The sequence below is a fragment of the Entelurus aequoreus genome, linkage group LG05 (assembly GCF_033978785.1).
Source record: "Entelurus aequoreus isolate RoL-2023_Sb linkage group LG05, RoL_Eaeq_v1.1, whole genome shotgun sequence".
Taxonomy (NCBI): Eukaryota; Metazoa; Chordata; class Actinopteri; order Syngnathiformes; family Syngnathidae; genus Entelurus; species Entelurus aequoreus.
This window is the reverse complement of record NC_084735.1, coordinates 51069751-51092816: the sequence shown is the minus strand read 5'-3', so window position 1 is coordinate 51092816 and position 23066 is coordinate 51069751. Positions and strand designations below refer to the sequence as shown.

Here is a 23066-nt window from a genome sequence, read left to right as displayed (position 1 = left end):
CAAGACCTCCAGCTGTGAAAGGCACTGACCTTGTGACCGCAAATCTCCTGATTCCCTCAGATTCATTTGTGACCCTGAAGGACAGAGACGATATTAGCAGTATTCCAAAAAGCAGCAAGTTGTTCAGATTATACAACGTACCAAACAAGCAACAGCACCCACAACAAGCAGGATATACAGTATGCACAACAGTCACCTTCAAGCCTACCTCACTTCAAACTAAAGCATGCATTGATGGCTCTGTGTTGTACACCGTGCACATTGCAATTGTAATAGATAATACACATTTAGTGACTGTAAAGCCATTGACCACATGAAAACTCTCTGGCAACAGTGAACACAAGGTAGACCAGGGCTGGGCCTCAATTGTGGTCCAGCTAGCTTTTTATTGGCCTGTGGTACATTGGAAAAAAAAAAACGTAACTCATTTATACTGAAATATGTTTTTTGATAGTGCACTAATTTACTTCGTCTTCTATAAACAAAAGCCAAGATGTCTGTTTTGTTCAAATGTATTCGTAATCAGCTGAAGAAATAGTCCTATCGGGTCTTTTTAGCCCATTAGACTCCGGAGGCAGCTGACAGGTATCGACAGGCCAAGCAGTGTGAGGCGTTGGTGGTTCCCAAACCAAGTGGGAGGAGTTTGGAGAAGCCATGAAAAACAACTTCAGTACACTTTCGAAAAGACTCAGCACCACCATCCGCCGTCTCAGGAGGGGGAAGCCGAGCAATGTCAACAATGTGGAGATGGTAATGGTGTGCTGCTGACCTTGACTTGGGATGTTGTGGAGAGGTGGAAGGAATACTTTCAATACCTCCCACCTCTACAGAGAGTTCTCCGAGGTAGTCAAAATGCTTATTGGTGGCTGGGGCCTCGAGTAGATGAGAACCGCCTGGAATTCCTTAAGGTTCTAGATACTGTTGGGCTTTCATGGTTGACAACATCGAGTGAACATCGGGAGCGGTGCCTCTGGACTGGCAGATTTCCCTTTTTAAGGAGGGGGACCGGAAGATTGTGTTTCAACTATTAGGGATTACACTATTCAGCCTTCCTGATAAAGTCTATCGACAGAAGTACTGGAGAGGGGGATCCGCGGGATACTTGTACTTTGACTTTAGGAGGAGCAGTGAGGTTTTCATCCTGGTCGTGGAACTGTAGACAAGCTCTATGTATACTCTCGGCAAGGTCCTCGTGGGTGCATGAGGGTTTGCACAACCAGTCTACATGTGTTTTTGGACTCAAAGGCATTTTGTCCCTCTGGAAATGTTGTGGGGAGTGCTCCGGGACCACCTGATTTTCCCTGTATTGCCAGCATCAGAGCATTGCTAGCAGTAAGTTGGATCCGTTTCTAGTGACTAGTGACTTCTAGTGGACTTCGCCAGGGCTGCCTTTTGTCACGATGCTGTTCACAACTTTTCTGGGCAGGATTTCTGGGCACAGTCAAGGCGTTGAGGGAATCCGGTGTGGTGGCTGCAGGATTGGGCTTCTGCAGATGATGTGGTTCTGCTTGCTTCATCGGGCCCTGATCCTCAGCTCTCACTGGATCGGTTCGCAGTGGAGTGTGACGCAATTGGGATGAAAATCAGCACTTCCAAGTCCGAGTTCATGGTGCTCACCTGGAAAAGGGATGTCTTCCCTTGGTTGGGGATGGAATCCTGCCTCGGATGGAGTAGTTAAAGTAACTTGGGGTCTTGTTCATGAATGAGGGAAGATTTGATCGTCTGTAGTGATGCATCCTCTGTATTGGTCCGTTGTTTGGAAACTAGATCAGATCAGAGATACTAAACAGATGGCCAATAATGAATTGCAAAGGATTTGGTGCGATAAGATATGGGTGGGGCCTTGGATGACTCACCTAAGCAACACGAAACTTGAATGAGAAAATTCTGCTTGGTTTCTTTTAAACTCAAGATACTGGTGTTCTCACTAATTCGCGTTAACTTTCAGGTTGCTCTCAGCTTTAATATTTATTATTATCATTAAGCTTGGCTTCCTTTTGTAGCCTTTTCTTTCCATTTGTTCTACTTTATTCTTAGAGATCGACCTTTCTGTTGTAGCCTTCAGTATTTTTTCAATTTATCTTGTACATTGTTTTTGCACCACACAACTCTTGTGTCTGCGTCGGAGTCCAAAAACCTAGCCAAGGCCGTCACAGGTTTTCTTTTTGCCCAGTATTATATGTTAAAGGGTAACTGCACCTTTTTTGGAATTTTGCTTATCGTTTACAATCATTATGAAAGACATGACAACAGATGGATTTTTTTAATGCACTCTAAATATTAAATAAACGTACAAAAAAGTCCTCTTACAGCGGAACCAATGGACGCAGAGATGAGCGGTCGCACTCTCTTTCGCTCCCGATCGGGAATCCAAACAACTGCTCGGATTATCCCACACTTCCTCCTTTTTCTACTGTGGATCACGGATTTATATTTTAAACCTCCTCGGATACTCTACCCTCTTGAAAATGAGAGTCAAGAACGCGAAATGGACATACACAGTGACTTTTATCTCCACGACAATACATCAGCGAAGCACCTTGGCTTTGGAGCTAACGTGTTAGCATCATGCTTGTCTGCACATCGAGGCAGAAGAAACATGCCCCTGACTGGAAGGATAGACAGAAAGTCAATAATACTACTATTACTTCTACTATCAGGAGACACTGAACTCAACCCTGGACCTGCAACAACACGGTTAATGTTGTCCCGACTGGCGAAGACTAGCAATGCTACTGCTAGCGTCGCCATCGAAGCTAACTCGGCTACCGGCTCATCTCAGCTCAAGCTCACATGTGCTCCAGTGATCGGCGGCTCGGCGGAGGACTTCGCCCCGTTCATCGACACGGTCGGAGGCTCGGCGGCGGCGGTGGAGGACGACCCGGTCATCGGAGAAGGCAGCGACTCAGCGGCGGTGAAAGACGCGGCGGCTGCGGTGGACGGCGACCCAGACATCGGTGATTGCGGGGAACTGCACGAGATGGCGGGGGTCCACGCGGCCTCTCCCCGGTCCCAGACGGTCGAGGACGCGGCATACACAGGATTTAGAGGCGCCTTTACACAAACATTTTCGTTATTCTCTTTCTCTTCAAAAAAGCCCGCCAAAAGGAAACCCAACCCCACCCCCAGCAACCCTACCTGGCCTCCCCCTCTCCCCCTCTCCAACTCCGCCCCTCCCCCTCCCTCTCCCTCCCCCTTCACCTGGAGGACGATCAATATGCCTCTCTCTCTCTCTCTTCTCTCTCCTTGCTCTTCAACTTCAACAGCAATACTAACCAACAATTTTTCTGGTCAGTACCACAACACAGCGGACTCTGATGCTCTTTTTGGTTCCAGTGGACTACACATCATCCACCTTAATGTGAACAGCCTCTCTGGAGCCAAACTTGACCAAATCAGAGAAATGTTCCTCAACACGAAGGTACAAATCTTGTGTTTCTCTGAAACCAAATTTGATCAAAGTATTTCTGACTCAGAGATAGAAATACAAAACTTTTCGGTTATCAGAAAGGATAGGAATAAACACGGTGGGGGCGTTTGTATGTATATTCACCAGGATATTAAATACATAACTCGCACTGATCTTAACCACAATGACCTGGAATCTGTGTGGGCGGAAATCAAATTTAAAAACGCTAAGCCGGTACTAATAGGGACTGTTTATAGACCCCCTAATCAGAGTGATTTCTATGGGGCTTTGGAAGAATGCTTGGCAGGGACAGACAACATGGAGAAAATTATAACTGGGGATCTGAACACAGATATTCAACGCAAAGATGCGCCTGTCTTCAGATCCTTCAGCAAGTTTTGTAATCTGCTCGGCCTTTCCCAGCTAATAGCGCTACCCACAAGGGTGTGTGATTCCACCCAATCAACCATAGATCTCATTCTCAATTCAGACCGGCCTAAAATAAAAAATAGTGGGGTCATGATCTGTGGTCTTAGCGACCACTATCTAACCTTCTGCACCCGTAAAATAGCTAAACCTAAAGCCAATGGCCACATAACAGCCCAATCCAGATCCCTCAAAAAATACTCCAATGACAATTTCAATTTAAAATTAGATGAGTGGGACTGGTCCCCTGTGCTCGCGAGCAACCTGGTCGATGTTGCTTGGGATCGCTTCAAAACGGCGTTCCTAAAGATACTAAATGACATGGCTCCCGTGAAAACAGTCAGGATCAAAGCCCGCTCGGAACCATGGATGAATCCGGACCTATTAGCTGCCATAAAAGACAGAGACAGGAAATACTCTGAATACCAAAAATGTAAAACAGAAGTAGATAAACAACCCAATAATATCAACCTCAAATTACTCCTTTCAACTCTCAAAAAGCAATGCAATAAATTAAGAAATAAGTCAACCAACCTGACTAAATCCTTAAAAAAAAATTACATTAACGACAAAATAGAGGAAAACACAAATAAGCCACGTGAGCTCTGGAAAATTCTCAACAACCAGCTTCCTTGTTGCAGCCAGAAACTTAAAACAAGACTCACCAACATCAGCATCAAGGAGGGTGACTCCCTCATTACAGACAAAATGGAGGTAGCTAGCAGACTTAACATCTTTTTCACCAGCATAGCCGCAACTCTTGTCAACAAGCTGTCCCACCACTCTGGTCGCTTTGGTGTAGAACACATTAAAGCCTTCTACAGAAAGCTAGGAGTATCCACCGATGATTTCAAATTAGAAATGGTCACAGCTGATGAGGTGTTTAAAAATTTGAGCGCGCTCCACCCTAACAAGGCCACCGGCCTTGATAATATTCCCTCCAGATTCCTCAGGGACTCTGCCTCTATCATTGCCCCGATCATCACGCACATAATAAACCTATCAATTACACAAGGCCAAGTACCAAAAGATTTTAAGATAGCAAGAGTAACTCCCCTCTTTAAAAAAGGAAGCAAATTGGAACCTGGCAACTACCGACCTGTTTCTATTCTCAGTTCCGTTTCGAAAGTAATGGAGGAAATAGTTTATGAACAGGTCGATAGTTACCTTGCCACTAATAAACTCATGTACAAATTCCAATCCGGCTTCAGAACTAACCACTCCACTGACACATGCCTTCTCTATCTGACCGACCACATCAAACATGATGTGGACGCGGGCAAATACTGCGGCATGGTCATGCTGGACCTTCAGAAGGCCTTTGACACCGTTAACCACGCTATACTGTTGGATAAGCTCAGAGCAATCGGATTTAACAAAACCTCATGGAGCTGGATGCAATCTTACTTGGAGGGGAGGGAGCAGGTGGTAGAGGTGAACGGCACCGTGTCCCCCCCCCCCTCTCTGTGAGCTGTGGAGTCCCCCAAGGCAGTATATTGGGACCTTTACTGTTCCTAATATACATAAACGACATGTCATCGGCATGCGACTGTGAATTGTTTTTGTTTGCGGATGACTCTGCCTTGCTGGTATCCGGCAAGGACAAGTCACAGGTGGAGAAAATCCTCAGTGCTGAGCTCTGTAGAACTTGCACCTGGCTCGCTGACAACAAGCTATCCATACACTTGGGTAAAACAGAATCCATCCTGTTTGGGTCCCACATCAAACTTAAGAAAGTCAATGACTTCACCATAAAAGTAGGTGACATTGTTATCACCAGGAAAGATGAGGTCACCTACCTAGGTTCCATTCTAGAGGCTAACCCTTCCTGTGATAAAATGGCAACCAAGGTAATCAAAAAGGTTAACCAACGAACGAGATTTCTCTACAGAATTTCCTCTCTGGTCAACAAAAGCACCTTGAGGATTCTGGCGGGAACTCTCGTTCAACCCTTTTTCGATTACGCATGCACCTCCTGGTACCCTAGCACCTCCAAAACCCTCAAATCTAAACTCCAAACATCTCAGAACAAGCTAGTCAGGTTACTTCTAGACCTCCACCCCAGATCCCACCTCACTCCTACCCACTTCTCTAAAGTGGGCTGGCTCAAGGTGGAGGACAGAGTTAAACAACTTGCACTGAGCCTAGTCTATAAAATCCGCTACACCTCCCTGATACCGAAGTACATGTCGAACTACTTCCTTGGCGTAAATGACCGCCATAACCACAACACCAGGGGGTGCTCCACTAACCACGTTGGACCCAGATTCCGAACTAACAAAGGTCTTAACTCATTCTCTTTCTATGCCACATCAATGTGGAATGCGCTCCCAACAGGTATAGGGGAAAGGGCATCTCTGTCCTCCTTCAGAACCGCAGTGGAGGTTCGCCTCCGGGCAGCTACAACCCTAAACTAACACCCTCTCCAGATTGCTAATAATCAAATGTAAACAATCAAATGCAGATACTTTTTCTTTTTCTTATGCCTTCTGATCTCTCTCTCTCTCTCTCTCTCTCTCTCTCTCTCTCTCTCGCTCTCTCTCTCTCCCTCTCTCTCTCTCTCTCTCTCTCTCTCTCTCTCTCTCTCTCTCTATGTCCACTACTTGATGTCCATACCCCCCCCGCCCCCCTCCACACCCCTGATTGTAAATAATGTAAATAATTCAATGTGATTATCTTATGTGATGACTGTATTATGATGATAGTATATATGATAGTATATATCTGTATCATGAATCAATTTAAGTGGACCCCGACTTAAACAAGTTGAAAAACTTATTCGGGTGTTACCATTTAGTGGTCAATTGTACGGAATATGTACTTCACTGTGCAACCTTCTAATAAAAGTCTCAATCAATCAATCAATCCTGTATTACGCTCATTATACTCAGATAAATAGCCATTGAAATCATGCCAACAATACTCCATTTACATTTCGAGACTTGAATATTGATCAAGTATTAGTGATATTGTTATTATAAGCATTAACGCAGACAAACTATTTTTAGCGGCGACGTGATGACTACCGTTTGTCCCTATGTTTACATCATCGAGTGGTCTGCTATTTCCTCGCCTCCCTGCTCCTTGGAAGTTTATTGTTGTTCATAAATCACCTGGAAAGTAGATGACTGAGGACATACTCCGACAAGTTGGTCAACTTTGACAGCTATTTAGGACCCGGAACTGGCGAGAACGACACAAAAAGAAGCTTGGTCCCCCCCATACTCATTGTTTCTTTACGAGGATTGAGTCATTCTTCATCTAAATGGGAATATATGAACATCCTAGCAGTCAACATCCTTATAACAGCAGACTTTATACAGTAAGTGATGTTTAATTAAGTTTGTTGGCTCTCATGAAGTCTCCAGTGAGTAATAATTAGTGATGAAGAAAAAAAAAGAGCTAACTTTGTGATGCGTTTTTTAAATCAATGCGCCGCGTATGCTTAAAATGATACAAATACCCCAAAATAGATGTTATTATAAATTTGCCCGTTACTACACTACATATAGACTTACATCATGTATATAAAACCTTAATGGAGACGTTTGGATGTTTTTTAGGGGCTTATAGGAAGAATTAAGCTGCTCCCCTAGGCTCAATTTAAGCGGACTTTTGATCGCATTTATTCAATATTTAGAATTTTAAAAAAATTAACATCTATCGTCATGTCTTTCATAATGATTGTTTTAGGCAAAATTCCCTTTAAGTGTTCAGTGATACCAGAGTAGACATGTAGAAATTGAATGATAGAAGTGTGAAAACTCATATTGGCATTGTCTTGACAGTCGACAACAATACACATAAGGAACTTAAAACATGCTTGAAACCAAAAGTGTGCAAAAAAAGGACAGAAATAATATAATAAATAAAATCATAAAGAGGAGCAAAAATTAGTAGACAGACGGATGAAAAGAAGTCAAGTGTTCACAGACTGACGTAACTCCCGTGTGACCAAGCAGATGATGAAGCATCGCAGGCACACAAGAAATAAGACACACTGGAACTTACTAACGGTTTTTGATCCTTGGGGTAGAGTGCAACCCGACACTGATTTGTTTGAGCCCTGGCGCTTGGACGGGTCAAGGTTGACCCTGGTGCCATGACAGTAGGACAGCAGAATAAGATACAATGGAGAAGAAAGAAAGGGAATATGGGGTAAGAGTGGTGGTTGGGCGTGGGGGGATGGGGGTGGGTGTCAGGAGATACAAGAGCAATAATTGAATTGCCGGAGAGCAAGTTGTGGAGGAGAGCGTGGCACAGGAGCTGAGTGGCAAGGATAAAGCTGAGGTTTGATTAGATTAGTCATATGTGATTATGACGACTGCGAGGAAGAGGGGAACAGACAATAATCCCAGGCCACAGACGCACTTACAATATGAATAAACATTCTAATAAGCATTGAGAACGCTTGAACTCAAGTTGAACAGAAGACCCTTTCACACTGTTGCATGGTAATATTACAAAGTTACATTTGGAACAAACCTCCAAATTCATTTTAAATAACTGACAAATGTGTTATTTTTCAGTGAAAGATTCAGGAACTCTGAAATTGTTAACACATAAATCAAGTCTGGACATGTCCGCAAAAATGCGTATATAACAAAATTATTATGAAAGTCACACATACCGGTAATTCAAATACGCAGTATGAAATAACAAAAACATTTTGTTATTAATTTTAATATATTTCATTTGAAGTGATTGTATTTATTTTAAAATGTATTTATTTTAAATTTTAAATACAGTAAACCCCTGGTTCATCCGTTTAATTGGTTCTGGGCCAGACCGTGGTAAAATAATTTCTGTGAAGTAGGAATTATTAAAATAGAAATCTAATCTTTTAATTGCTATAGTATAAAAAACACCCTTCTAAATCCAGTTTTTAACATTATGAGAGCACTCAAGACATAAAATAACAATCACACCTTTATACCCAAAAAGTTTGGACTCAATGCTGCCTTTGGCTTAGCCAATCTGTGGCCACAATACATGAACAGCGCACTCTTGATTGGTTTGGTCTCATGTAATGGGCAATGCTACTGTAGTATTGATATTCTAAGTTCATTTAATTATTTCATTTAACTTGAAAATGCTAAATTTAGGCCAAATATACTCAGAATATGCTTTAAAAAATTGTGATAGAGTGAAGCCGCAAATTACAAAGCTTGATGTGGCGATGGATGACTATATCTTCAAATAATACATTAGTATTAATATTTTCTAATAATTATCTTTTATGTAATGTATGTATATTGTGTGTATGTCCAGACTTTAGGCATACCCTGTATATCAGACAATGTTTCTGTCAGTTTTTACTTCTTTTTTTTTTTTTAATTTGATGTACTTTCTTTATTAATTAATTTATATTTATTTATGTAACTACATACCTTTTATTTAATTAAAATGATAAAACCAATTTCTTTTGTTCTTTATTTATTTGAACCCCTTTTTACTTACTTCATCACTGCATAATCAAAGTAGTTTAGCACAAAATAAAATTCATTACTGTTTCAGAGAGCAGAGAATAAGATGAGAAAATAGACATAGTTTCTCTTTGGTTAAAAATATTTAGCTTACTAAATTAGAACCAGATTTTTGTAGGTTTTATGCTGTTTAACAGGAACTTATGTAACCTTCGTAAAACAGAACTTCATTGATTTTAAATATCTCGATGTGATATTCCCGGACTGATCGCATGTGAAAATATATCAACACTAGACATTAAATACAGTATTGGTTTTTAGAAGATAAAATCATGTCAAACACGTCAAGAGTCTATGTCGTCATGATGTCACCACGCAAGCTACCTGCGAGTGAGTTTGGAGGTCAGCTTGGTGAAGAGGTTGGACGTCGCCCTGGTGCGAGCATGGGGCAACGGGCTGGCATCATGGTGGGACAGGGTGGGTGAAGTGGGCGGAGCCGAGTAGATGGGAGGGCCACGGTCCCTCAGCTGCCCCCCGTGAAAGGTACTGCGGATTGTGGAACCCCGGGTCAGGCGGCACCGGTCTGAAGAAGAGGAGGAAGATGCAGCTCCGGCCCCGGAAATGCTGAGTGTGGAGGGAGAGGCTGCAGGCAAGCGGTGGCTCAAAGAGCTGCAGTTAATTAAGAGAAAGCACAAATTGTGGGAATTAGCTGTGTTCGTACATGATTAATATGCTTATTTTTGTTATTAATCACCTGCGCTAACGCTAGGGCTGTCTTCAACTAAGGATTTTCACAGTTGAATCAGATTTGTGTAATATTTTGTTTTTGTTCAGTTATTATGTACTATTGACTTTGTTTTGATCAAACAATTGTGTGTAATAAAAGAAAAAAAGAAACTAGTTTAAATATTGTGTTGATATTGTTATACTGTCAATAGCAATAACTATAAATATAATAATATTAATATTTATGTAAAATAATATAAATATTGAAATGTACAGTTCATACATGTGATCAATATTGGCCAATTTCATTTAGGGATGATCGGAATCGGCAGCATAAAACCCTGATTGGAACATCCTTAACACTAACACATAAACAACAGGATGTTTGTAAATGTTGTATGATATTTTCACAAATAAGCAAAACTTTGTGAATGTGTACTCCTGTGGAAAGAAACTTCTTAACATATATTCAAGTTGAAAGGATTGACATTTGTATACTGGTTGAAAATAGCCCTGTGAACATAGTACATGTTTTACCTTGTCTCTTAAACAAATCAGAATCGAGAATCAATAATTGTTGGGAACCAGAATTAAAAGGAGGAACCGGAATCGCCCAGATCCCCAAAAAATGCCCAACCCCTGCTTATTACATAGAAGCTGTTGTAACATACATCCTAGTTACAGATTGGATTACCACATTTGGAGGTGTTGAAATTTCCTAAACATGCTAATAGTTAGCATGTGTATGGCATATTCAATTTAATTAGCATCGAGCTAGCACATTTTAATAAATATAGCCTTACTCTACTTTCAAGCACCGTCTTGCTTTGTTGGCATGGAACATTTTAACATTAAGCTAAGACATTTTGACCGAGTCCGCTCTGAGATCTTGATTGCCTGTTTCCCCCATAGATATAACTATGGTTTTCACGCCAAGTGCTTGAACCGGTGCCAAATCTGCAACCGGACGTGATGCCACGTGCAAGGAAGGTACAAAAATACGGTACCTTTCAATTTTAGGTGAAACGGCACCCTGTAGTACCAACGGAATTTGGTCAGTACCTATAAAAGTACCGAATTCGGTACCCATCCCTAATGACAGTGCAAACTAAGATTAAGATTGAAAGACCACCAACAAAGTGTTACCTGTTGTCTTTGCCATTCTGCAGGAGAGAGTGTCTGTCAGCACCTGAACGATCCGTGCAAACGTATGTATTCCGGCGGGTCATGGCACTTCCAGGGATGTTGTTCTTTAAAGTGAGAAGCAAATACTCGGTCACACGTGCCAAGTAACGATATACATTACACATTTTTTGTAGTGGACTTTATTTTATCCTATAATAGCATATCTTCTTAACACACAATACTCGGATATAATTTAGAGTAGTTAGTGTGTCGCTTGTACGAATTTTGTTATCTATTTGGGAATCTATTAAAATAAGCTAACCATGAACTTATAAACTGTTTATACCCTTGCATGGGGGCACATACTTATTGCATCCTATGGTATAAAATTTACTGTGTTTAATTAAAAAAGAAACAAAAAAATACTTACTGTGGTGGCGGTCATGTCTTTGCGGCGGTCTGGGATCTCTGACTTGTTGGGGTTGTTGGCGCTGCTGACCATCGGGCTGGACGGAGGGAGGCTGTGGCTTCCCATCACGCTGCAACTAGCTTTACGTGAAGGCATTCGTCCCTCTCGCAGCTCTCTCTCGCCTGTGCTCGTGGGGCTCCGTTTGGGGTGCATGACGGGCATGGAGGGGCCGCCTTTGTTGTGGAGGACAGCAGTGCACAGACATACAGGGACGCATATAAGGAGTATTCTGCATCAGCAGCCTACAGTTGCTTATAAAAGGAGTCCAGGCAACATAAAATATAACAATGTTGTAATATTGATACATCTCAAAGTAGGGAAAATTACTAGGGATGTTACTTCTGATATGATACGACTACTGGGGTCCTGACAATTGGCCAATACTGATATTGATCCAATACGGTATCCACACGAATCAGACATATTTGTATGATTTTGTAGTGTAGAATGTTAGAAAGTCAATCAACCACAAGCACAATTTATTCATATAGCTCTTAAAGACTCAAAGGGCTTTACAAACCATAACATCTTAATGGCTTAATGGCTTAATCAAGAGAAATTAGTCAAACAAAGACCAATTGTAGGTATGAATAGCACTAACCTATTTATTATGAACAGTCTGGAACTCATGCCATCCCTAATTAAGTTGAAGAGGAGTGGTAATAGTTTTTTTTGGCAACACCTTGTGGCCACAATAATTAATTTAGCATACAGTAGTAGATGCAGTAAGTTGAATGATGCGAACACGTTTGTTACTGGATACTTTCTGATAAGCTTCTGCTTTGGAGGCTTTTTATCTACAAGTAATATGCAACTATAAATATTTGATGCGTGTTTGTACTGACACATTTTGTGTTTGAGGCTGCAATATTGTTCAATTTAGGACACTTATTTTGTGTGTGTAGCTTGTGTGGAATTGTCTGCTTAGCTGTTGTGTAGCTGCTAGCTCCTACCATGTTTACATTTTCTAAATTACTTGGCTAAAATACAAGAAATGACCAACCTAGTGTGTTTATTGGATGCCATTTAGATGTTAACTGGCTGTCCAGCTGCAGGCCTGCTTGAATCAGAGTGCTTATATTTGTCACGGCTGGTTATAACAGGCCGTGCCTTATTTTGCGTTTGTTGGTGTTTGCCTGTGTTTGCCTGTGTTTAGTGTTTTAGTTCCTGTCCTGGAATATGCCAGTAATTGCCGTCGTGCGACTCAAAGATTTTAGAATAGATGTAAGCCGATATATTTTGATACCTGTTTTATTGATATATTAAGACACCTGTAAAAATGTTGATAGTAAGGCTAGTTAGAGCTTTGTGAGGGGAATAGTTACAGAGGAAGCAGTTAATGTTGATGACCCTTGGACTGGATGATGGACATAAATTGATACTTTTATATTCTTATCTAACAGAGCTGCTGTAATAATTTTGTGATATTTGTGTTGTATGTCTGGACCACAGTGACAGTAAAACTTTCTTCCAGTAGCTAACAATCTATAAACAATTATAAATGGATGCATTTTTGTGATAGAATTCAGGTTAATGAGTCATTCTTCATCTAAATGGGAATATATGAACATTTATACGGTTATTACGTTTATTTTGGACTGAACAGAACGTCCTTACTGAATTTGCAGGGTTTAATGCTGTGTAACTAGCGAGCAGTTATGTCACTGTTGTCAACGATGATGATAAAGTGAAAAATACAACAACATATGCTGACATAAACGGACCCATTTTTCATACAAAATAACGCCTTTGGTCTCGAATTTGGTATCGACAAATGTGGTCAACCATGTATGTTGACATCAACTTAAACAGGCATTTTTCATCAATAAAACCACATAGCTACATAGACTGGTTGTCAACATAAGTGGGTTCTATTGTATCATAAATCAGTGATTTTGTGTTTGGTAGACCATTTTGTCTCACAGGGATGCTATTAAAGCGATAAGCACAACAACAAAAAAAAGCAATATTCTATGTGAACAGTATTACAGTGGTACCTTGATTTTTGTTGGTATTCTGTTCCGAAAGGTCCAAAATCATATTGTGGGAAAACATAGCTATTTTTCCCCATAAGAAAATATGTAAATTCTATTTATCCATTCCGTACACCAAAAATATGAACAACAAACACATTTATAGAGAACAATTATAGTTTCACATGCAGAAAACATTATGAAATACATATGAATGACAACATTTTGAAGAACATTTTAGTTGAAAACCAAATCATTCAAAAAGTGGACAGAGTAACTGTAAGACTTTAAAAGTAGGAGGTTAAAGGCCTACTGAAACCCACTACTACCGACCACGCAGTCTGATAGTTTATATATCAATGATGAAATCTTAACATTGCAACACATGCCAATACGGCCGGGTTAGATTAGTAAAGTGCAATTTTAAATTTCCCGCAAAATATTCTGCTGAAAACGTCTCGGTATGATGACGTTTGCGCGTGATGTCACGGATTGTGCGGACATTTTGGGACACCATTGTGGCCAGCTATTAAGTTGTCTGTTTTCATCGCAAAATTCCACAGTATTCTGGACATCTGTGTTGGTGAATCTTTTGCAATTTGTTTAATGAACAATGAAGACAGCAAAGAAGAAAGCTGTAGGTGGGATCGGTGTATTAGCGGCTGGCTACAGCAACACAACCAGGAGGACTTTGAGTTGGATAGCAGACGCGCTACCGTGAGTACGCAGCTTTGGCTTCCAAACATTTGATCGCTTGCCCGTACGTGCGTGCCGCTATGCGCATGTCACGTACGTAACTTTGGGGAAATATATGTGCTGTATGAACTTTACGGAGGTGAACGGTACTTTGGGCTGTGGGATTGAGTGTGTTGTGCGGGTGTTTGATTTGTATTGGTGGGTTATATAGACGGGAGGGGGGAGGTGTTTGTTATGCGGATTAATTTTGTGGCATATTAAATATAAGCCTGGTTGTGTTGTGGCTAATAGAGTATATATATGTCTTGTGTTTATTTACTGTTTTAGTCATTCCCAGCTGAATATCAGGTCCCACCCGCCTCTCACAGCATCTTGCCTATCTGAATCGCTTCCACTGCCCTCTTATCCTTCACTCTCACTTTCCTCATCCACGAATCTTTCATCCTCGCTCAAATTAATGGGGTAATCGTCGCTTTCTCGGACCGAATCGCTCTCGCTGCTGGTGGCCATGATTGTAAACAATGTGCAGATGTGAGGCGCTCCACAACCGGTGACGTCACGCTACTTCCGGTACAGGCAAGGCTTTTTTAATCAGCGACCAAAAGTTGCAAACTTTATCGTCGATGTTCTCTACTAAATCCTTTCAGCAAAAATATGGCAATATCGCGAAATGATCAAGTATGACACATAGAATGGACATGCTATCCCCGTTTAAATAAGACAATTTCATTTCAGTAGGCCTTTAAGAGTAGATACTCACAGAAGTCGCTATGTCGTCGCTGCCGGTGGTAAGTGGAGGCACTGCGCTGTGTCTTGCTATGTGAGGAGGATGTGGAAGAGGATGAGGAGCCAGTTGTTGAAGAGTGTTTGTTGGTTCCGTTGGTAATAGGACTGGGTCTCACTCTTGCCAAGGACAGCGTACTGGCTGAACGGGCCTCGCTGCCCTCCTTAAATGATGTGAAATACATACATTTGAAAGAAAGGTCCTTGAATGACCAAAATCAATTCTGAGATTTTTGTGTGGGATCTCATGATAATAATAACAACAAAAAAAGTTGGCAAAAAAAAAATGTGGAAGCAAAACAGTTTACTCGTGTAAAGTTTGGACACGACTTCTCAACCTACAGTAACAAAACAATGATAGTTGTTGGTTTCTTTGTAAGGGGGCATCAGCAAGGGATCAAATACTTATATCAGTCACTGTAACCTAACCAGTAGTAGTAGTAGTAACCTAACCAGCTAAACGGCTGTATGACCACCGGCGGCGTCTGTGATGCAGACTGACTTCACTCGTGGAAAAGATGACAGCCTTACCTTGCAGAACGACTTAATTTTCTTTTTTGCAACCGACAAGATAGCAGTAACGACCCCTCTGCCAAGCTATGCACACACACATTTAATCCATTATATTTACTTAACCCTTGAGTATACCTAATTTAAAACTATGTTGAGCCTCCCAAGCGATGAAAAACGGACGCACTCCAAAAAGCGCTATACGTATATATTTTTAAAATTTCAACGCTTTAAATTTTTCAACAACTTTGGACCTATCATATACATAACGATTTAAGATAAGTACAGTATTTTTTATTTTGGTAAAAAAAAACAACTTACTATTATCATTAACTCATAAGTGTTATAAATAAGTCTTATATGATTTATTTTTTAAACTTTAAGAGCTTCAAATCTTTCAGTAGCTTCAGACTTATCCATAGATATTATGTTTTAAAAATGTTTTATTTTTAATGTCCTTAATTTTTTATCCTCTTCTTGCGATGAGGTGGCGACTTGTCGACGGCAAAGACACATGATTTTGGCTCGTTTTAGAGACCTCTTCCAGTGAGCATTGTCAAATGACTCTGTTTCACCAATCCAACATAAGAATCAGTGATGTTTGACTCCATTTCACCAATCAAACAGAGCCTGGCAGTAACATCACCACACTTATACTGCACGCTGTAAATAGTGACATGAATTCCACTTCCAACTAAACATAACATGTTGTAGCAAGTTGTATATGTTTTTAATGTACTAGCTGACATTAGCCCTGTTATTTATAGATTTACATTATATAGATGTATATGATGTTGCTTTAATTAATCCTTTAATAAGTGTAACTAATAAAAATGTATAAAACAAACTTTAAATCCAAGGACAAAGTTTCCACACAGTCGCTGTAATAGAGCTCACATGAGTGGTGAGTCGTTATTTGTGTGGTGGCAAACAGCACATATATTTTTATTAATGCACATATGTTAAAAAGTGAATTTATCAGAAATAAAACATGAAGGTTATGGTTCGAAGAACATTTGTTGTTAATGTTAACTAGTTTTCCTAAAATACGCATTGAATATATAAAGAGTGTTTACTACTATTACTAGATTAATCAAACAAGTTATTAAATAGATTACACGATTATTAAAATAATCAATAGCTGCAGCCCTAGTTATTACCCACCTCTGCAGATGATCAGATCACCTGAAAAACTGACATGAATCACTCCCCAGCACCCTTTTAGTGGACATTTGTGGTTTGCATAACAGGGCTATTTTTTTCCAAAATGGTAACTCTAACAGGAGAAAAGCAAATTGTCCACTGGAGAGGACATATATAGTATAAGAATCATTTTTGGGGTGTAAATGTATACAACTCACATCGCCTTTGCGGCCCAGCAGTAAGTATGTGGCTGTGACTTCATTGTATTTCTGATTGAGCAGAGAGTCCTTGATTTCCTCAGGGGTGAAGCCCATGCCGACCATCACCTCTAAGGCACACAAACAGTACAAAGACTTATAAATCATCTTGGGTGGAGACAACATTGATTATGTTCTGTCAGCAATACAATCCCCAGTACAGCCGCCATAGAAGCCACATTGACACTGGCCCGGTTGACTCACCGATGCGGGCGGCGTCGCTGTAGTCCTCAACGGGTTCTATATGGGGCTTTAGGTCCTCACCCTCATACCCTGAATTTATCCACTTGTCCTTCATGACTTGCTGTAAAGACGTAGAGTAGATTGGATTTGATTAGATAGAACGGAATTGATCCCTTAAGCGTTCTCTCAGGGTAGTTAATGCTCAAGTAGCAGCAATACAGTGTAAAGGACAATAATAATTGAAGCACAGCTAAAAAAAAAGAAAAGAATAATGAAGCAAAATACAATGAGCTGCCACCTTATCGTGGTAGAGGAGTTTGAGTGTCCCAATGATCCTAGGAGCTATGTTGTCCTTGGGGCTTCTATGCCCTCCCAAGACAAATAGATCCTAAATGGGGGACCAGACAAAGAGCACTTTAAAGACTTCTATGAAAAGACACAAACAAGGATCCAGAATTCCCTCGCCCGGATACGGACCATCGGGGCCCCCCTCTTGAGCCAGGCCTTGAGGTGGAGCCGAATGACCAGGTCCCCCCTCTAATGGGCTCACCACTCATAGGAGGGTGTATAGAGGTCGGGTGCTTTGTGAGCTGGGTGGCAGCCGATGGCAGGGCCCTTGGCAGTCCGATCTGAAGCTTCCAACCAATTACCACCTTGTGGTGAGTTGGCTCTGATGGTGGGGGAGGATTCCGGTCAGATCTGGCAGACCCAAACGCATTGTGAGGGTCTGCTGGGAGGGTCTAGGACAGTCTCCTGTCAGAGAGAGTTTCAATTCCCACCTCCATAAGAACTTCAAACATGTCACGAGGGAGGTGCTGGACATTGAGTCCGAGTGGACCATGTTCCATGCCTCTATTGTCAAGCCAGCCGATCGGAGCTGGGGTCACAAGGTGGTTGGTGCCTGTTGTGGCGGTATTCCCAGAACCCGCTGGTGTTCGATGCCATCAAGCTGAAGAAGGAGTCCTATAGGGTCCTTTTAGCTCATGGGGGGTGTGGCTTTGGCGGCCGAAGAGGCAAAAACCTGAACATTAGAAGAGTTTGGTAAAGCCATGGAAACCAACTTCCGGACGGCTTCGAAACGATTCTGGACCACCATCCACGTCAACACCACCGTCAACACCATGTATGGTGGGTATAGTGTGCTGCTGACCTCAATTAGGGATGTTGGGGATCGGTGGGGGAAATACTTCGAGGACCTCCTCAATCCCACCTGCGCGTCTTCCTATGAAGAAGCAGTGCCTGGAGAATCTGTTTTGGGCTCTCCCATTTCTGAGGCAGAGGTTGCCAAGGTATTTAAAGAGCTCCTCTGTGGTTTTGCCCCAAGGGGTGCATGAGATCCGCCCGGAGTTCCTTAAGACTTTGGATGCTGTTGGGCTGTCTTGGTTGATGAAACATTGGGGGAAGTGCCTCTGGATTTGCAGACCGGGGTGGTGGTTCCTCTATTTAAGAAGGGGAACCGGAGCGTGTGCTTCAACTATCATGGGATCACAATCCTCAGCCCTCCCGGTAAGGTCTATTCAGGTGTACTAAAGAAGCGGCTATGCCGGATAGTCGAACCATGGATTCAGGAGCAACAGTGTGGTTTTCGTCTTGGCCGTGGAACTGTAGACCACCTCTTTACTCTCGGCAGGGTCCTCGAGGTTGCATGGGAGTTTTCCAAACCGGTCTACATGTACATTGTAGACTTGGAGAAGGCATTATACTGTGTCCCCCGGGAATTCCTGTGGGGAGTGCTCAGAGAGTATGGGGTTCCTAACCATCTGATTGTGGCAGTCCGCTAAAAATATGATCAGTGTCAGAGCTTGGTCCGCATTGTCGGCAGTAAGTCTGACCCTTTCCAGGGACGGATGGACTCCGCCAAGGCTGCCCTTTTTCACTGATTCTGCTTATAACTTTTATGGACATAATTTGTAGGCGCAGTCAGGGTGTTGCGGTGATTTGGTTTGGTGGCTGCAGGAATTAAGAGTAAAGCCACTGCTCTTCCACATTGAGAGGGGCCACATGAGTTGGTTCAGGCATCTGGTCAGGATGCCCCCCTGACGCCTCTTTGTGGAGGTGTTTAGGGCACGTCAGGCCGGTACGAGGCTACGGGGAAGACCCAGGACACGCTGGGCAGACTATGTCTCCCAGCTGGCCTGGGAGTGCCTTGGGATCCCCTGGGAGGTCCTAGACAAAGGGGCTTGGGAGAAGGTAGTCTGGGCTTCTCTGCTTAGGCTGCTGCCCCCACGACCCAACCTCAGATAAGCGGCAGAAGATGGATGGATAGACAATGAAAAAAGCCATTTAAAAATGTACACTTTGATAAACAGTATACACTTTGCAAGAATACTGAGTAGAATAATGTCAGCTTGGTTTGAATCATACACGAGACAGACTGTCTACTGTCTATTTGGGGTCTTCCTCACCTCTAGGGTGCAGCGTTTGGAGGGATTGAGCACCAGGAATCGGCGAAGGATGCCTTCACAGTCTGTGGACATGTAAAAGGGCACACGGTACTTTCCCCTCAGCACACGCTCCCTCAGCTCCTGTTGGCCAAGTTACACATGCTGAACATTTTCAAGCTTCAGTGGGACATAAATGGACATTTCCATTGATTTTCTACCATGTAATAAAATGTATAAATGCACAATAAATTTTACTGTAAATAACAAAAAAATATTAAGCACAATCTCAGTAACATTGATCTTAATGCAAATTGTAAAAATTGCATCTTTTGCCTGTCTCTGTTTCCTAAAATTTGACTTTACCAAGAAATATAATATCTACGGTAAATCTTTTAGAAATGTTATATATTTTTTCCATATTTGTGTTACCTACAGTTTTTAACAACAAAAACACAAAACACATTAGTTAAAATTCCACTTCAGTCATGTTCTTGGGTTTTCACTCAGTCCTGTTACCCAAACACTTTACCCCCTCAGAAAAATGTGCAATATTCCACAAGTCACATAGTCCACAGGATCATTGAAAGGCCAAAAGTAACTTCACTCATTTAGTTTTCTGTATATTTGATGATATTTCAACTATGACAAGTGTGTGGGGCTGAATTATAATCACAGTCCTATTATTTAAATTAATATATGATATATTTTGTTTATTTATAATATACTTTTCTTGATCACTTAAATGTGCTCAGTGTCAACATGCTATAAGCGTAAATGCCATGTGGCTATATTTCATGTCGTTGCTAATTCTATGCTAAACACTCATTCCTGTTATTTTCAGTCCTGTTACTTATATGAGTCATCTTTCAGTCCCTCCAGGAAATCACAATGTTGCAATCGTGCCAATTCACGCAAATTCAACCAATACCTGCAAATTATGCACGGCCTCGCAACTATGCCCACATATTTTGGCAAATCAGCATAATTTCGGCAATCAAATTTGTCTCTGAGTGGCACTCACATGCACAGGTTAACTGTCTAACCAAAACGTAAGTGTGTTTCTTGTGTAGATGAAGCATTAACAACAACATGTAACAATATATCAACTCTTTATTGTTCAAACGGCATAACTGTTGACCTCCCGCACAGCTCAGATCTGGTTCCTATTCCTATATAAATCGCTAAGCCTTCTGGGTAATGTAGTATGTAAACATTTGGCAATACACCGGCGTCGTGAGTCCCTAGTTTACATACAATTATATATTTATCTGGACTTTATTTAACAAGGGTAAGGCAATTAAGAAAATATTGTCATTTGTAATGATGACCTCACAAAGAGGCCACATTTACATGTTTGAGATGTTGAAGTACAATGATAATCTGTCATCGTTTCTCATTTACCAACAAAAATTACCGCAATATATCGTTTTCAATGCAATATATCATTTTCAAATGCTCTTTACGTGCGAGGGTAAATATGTTGGCACATAAATTAATATTAAAGATGGAGAAACACTTTTCAAATGTAAAATAAACTTAAACATGTCTTAAAAATGTCTGTGATAAGGAAGCCTTGGGTTGGGTTTCTGTAATTATAATGAATTACTACTATTATTAGTTATAATTAAAACAGTACAATACTTTGACAACGATCTCTGAGTATGTGCTTTTATTGCCATCGAGTGTCTACTTTTAAATCTGTGCAGTAAACAACGAGTAAAACATCTATACAGTATTAGTTTTTCAATTTTTGTTGAAATCGTATGCTTTTTTAGGTTAAGCTTACAAGGAACAGCTAAAACATTGATTAAAAAATTCATAAAATCACAATTTGATTCAATGTTATTGAAAAAAGTATGGCCCCCCTCCAAAAAAATTCCAACTTTTTCCAAAACTTTCTGATTAAGCTACCGCAAATTCAAGAATCACAAAAAAAACCCATGTATCTGTCCTGGAGGCGCTGATCTTTGGTTTAGGCTTTGTTCAATTGTGAAAATAATGACAATAAAATGTAAATTAATTAACAAATTAATAAAAAATATCAAAATAAATAATAAAATGACTATGTATATATATATATAAAAAAAAAAATATATATATATATATATATATGTATGTGTATATATATATGTATATATATATATATATATATATATATATATATATATATATATATATATATATACAATATATATATATATATATATATATATATATATATATATATATATATATATATATATACAATATATATATATATATATATATATATATATATATATATATATATATATATATATATATATATATATATATATATATATATATATATATATATATATATACTGTATATACGCACGTACACAAACACACACACAAGCGCAACCACACAAGAACATCAAAATAAAATACTGAGTAACAAAGTAAAAGCGCTGAGAAAAGGAGAGTTTTTCCACATTTTCTTCCCCCTCTGCTGCTACGTGATTCATTGCCTGGGAAGATGACGGCTTGAAGCCAAGAGCTTTAAGGATTATTTAAAGATTTATTGCTATAAACCTAAGACTAACAGCAAGCTTTTTATTAGGAAGTTTTTACTGTGCATCCAGCAGAGGAGTGGATAGACATTGTGTCTGGTTGCTAGTGCAACCAAAACTGGTGGCAACGCACCGTAAGGAACTCTCAGGCAGTATGGGGCCTAATCTGCAGCCTGAGGAAATCACCTTGATGTGTAAAGTTATTTTAAAGATATGAGGGATTTTCTGGTAAACTAACTAACATCCTTATTGGTTCATCGCTGTCTAATCATTCCACTCTCACATCAATCAGCTGTCTTTCCAACTTAAAAATTGCGTTTAGCTCTCATCATACCAGTAGCAGAAACCCGCATGCGTGAGTAAATCAGTGTTTTTGCAAGTCTTATGTGAGTCTCAGGTCTTTAATCCCAAGTATAAAGTCAAGACAAGTTGAGTGAAGTCTCAATATTTTCGAGTCGTTTCAAGTCATAGTCAATACAGCTGTGTTTATGTGTGCAACATTTCTCCACTCTGATCTAAACCTTGGTTGATTGAAATTACAAATCCATTGTTTACATGGACACATTTTTTGTGTTTTTTAATTTATATTTCTCTCTCACAGTTGGGTTAGAAGGTCGTTTTTTTCTATTTTTCCCTCAACCCTAACCCTAATCAATTAGATTTTCTAAATATCTACGAAGTCTGAAGTGGCCCTAATGATAAATGGGGTTACGTGAATGCACCCAAAGGTGCCCTGGCCTGGCTCTCAGACTCTTTGTGTACATTAGGGACCTTTTGGGGTACCGTGACTTTTAAGGGTAAGTCCTTTCCTGAGTCCATGGCCTTTTTTCAGTAAAAATAGATAGGCCTGAATTCCTTTGTGATATACTTTTGGGAAGAAAGTGCCCCTAAAGGTCCCATACCCATTTTATGATTGCCCAACGAGTCTATTCCTAACTCTGTATAGCACAAAAACCTACCACAAAAATAATGCACTACTCTTATCTTGTGTATTATATTTATCCATGAGAGCATTTTTTTGT

At 40.6% G+C, this 23066-nt stretch overlaps 1 protein-coding gene across 2 annotated transcripts in view; it reads right to left on the bottom strand.

The window, feature by feature from the left end:
* Positions 1 to 23066, bottom strand: part of mark4a (MAP/microtubule affinity-regulating kinase 4a) — a 116567-nt gene that overhangs the window by 4353 nt on the left and 89148 nt on the right. Inside the window, exons 9-17 of one of the 2 annotated variants that reach the window (XM_062048334.1) lie at positions 19532 to 19651; positions 17148 to 17247; positions 16905 to 17014; positions 15011 to 15197; positions 11543 to 11754; positions 11134 to 11237; positions 9646 to 9930; positions 7847 to 7929; positions 30 to 74 (exon numbers count right to left, since the gene is read on the bottom strand). In XM_062048334.1, coding sequence (XP_061904318.1) covers positions 30 to 74; positions 7847 to 7929; positions 9646 to 9930; positions 11134 to 11237; positions 11543 to 11754; positions 15011 to 15197; positions 16905 to 17014; positions 17148 to 17247; positions 19532 to 19651 — 1246 coding nt within the window. The remainder of the gene's footprint in view (positions 1 to 29; positions 75 to 7846; positions 7930 to 9645; positions 9931 to 11133; positions 11238 to 11542; positions 11755 to 15010; positions 15198 to 16904; positions 17015 to 17147; positions 17248 to 19531; positions 19652 to 23066) is intronic. The other variant, XM_062048333.1, reaches the window with a different exon arrangement.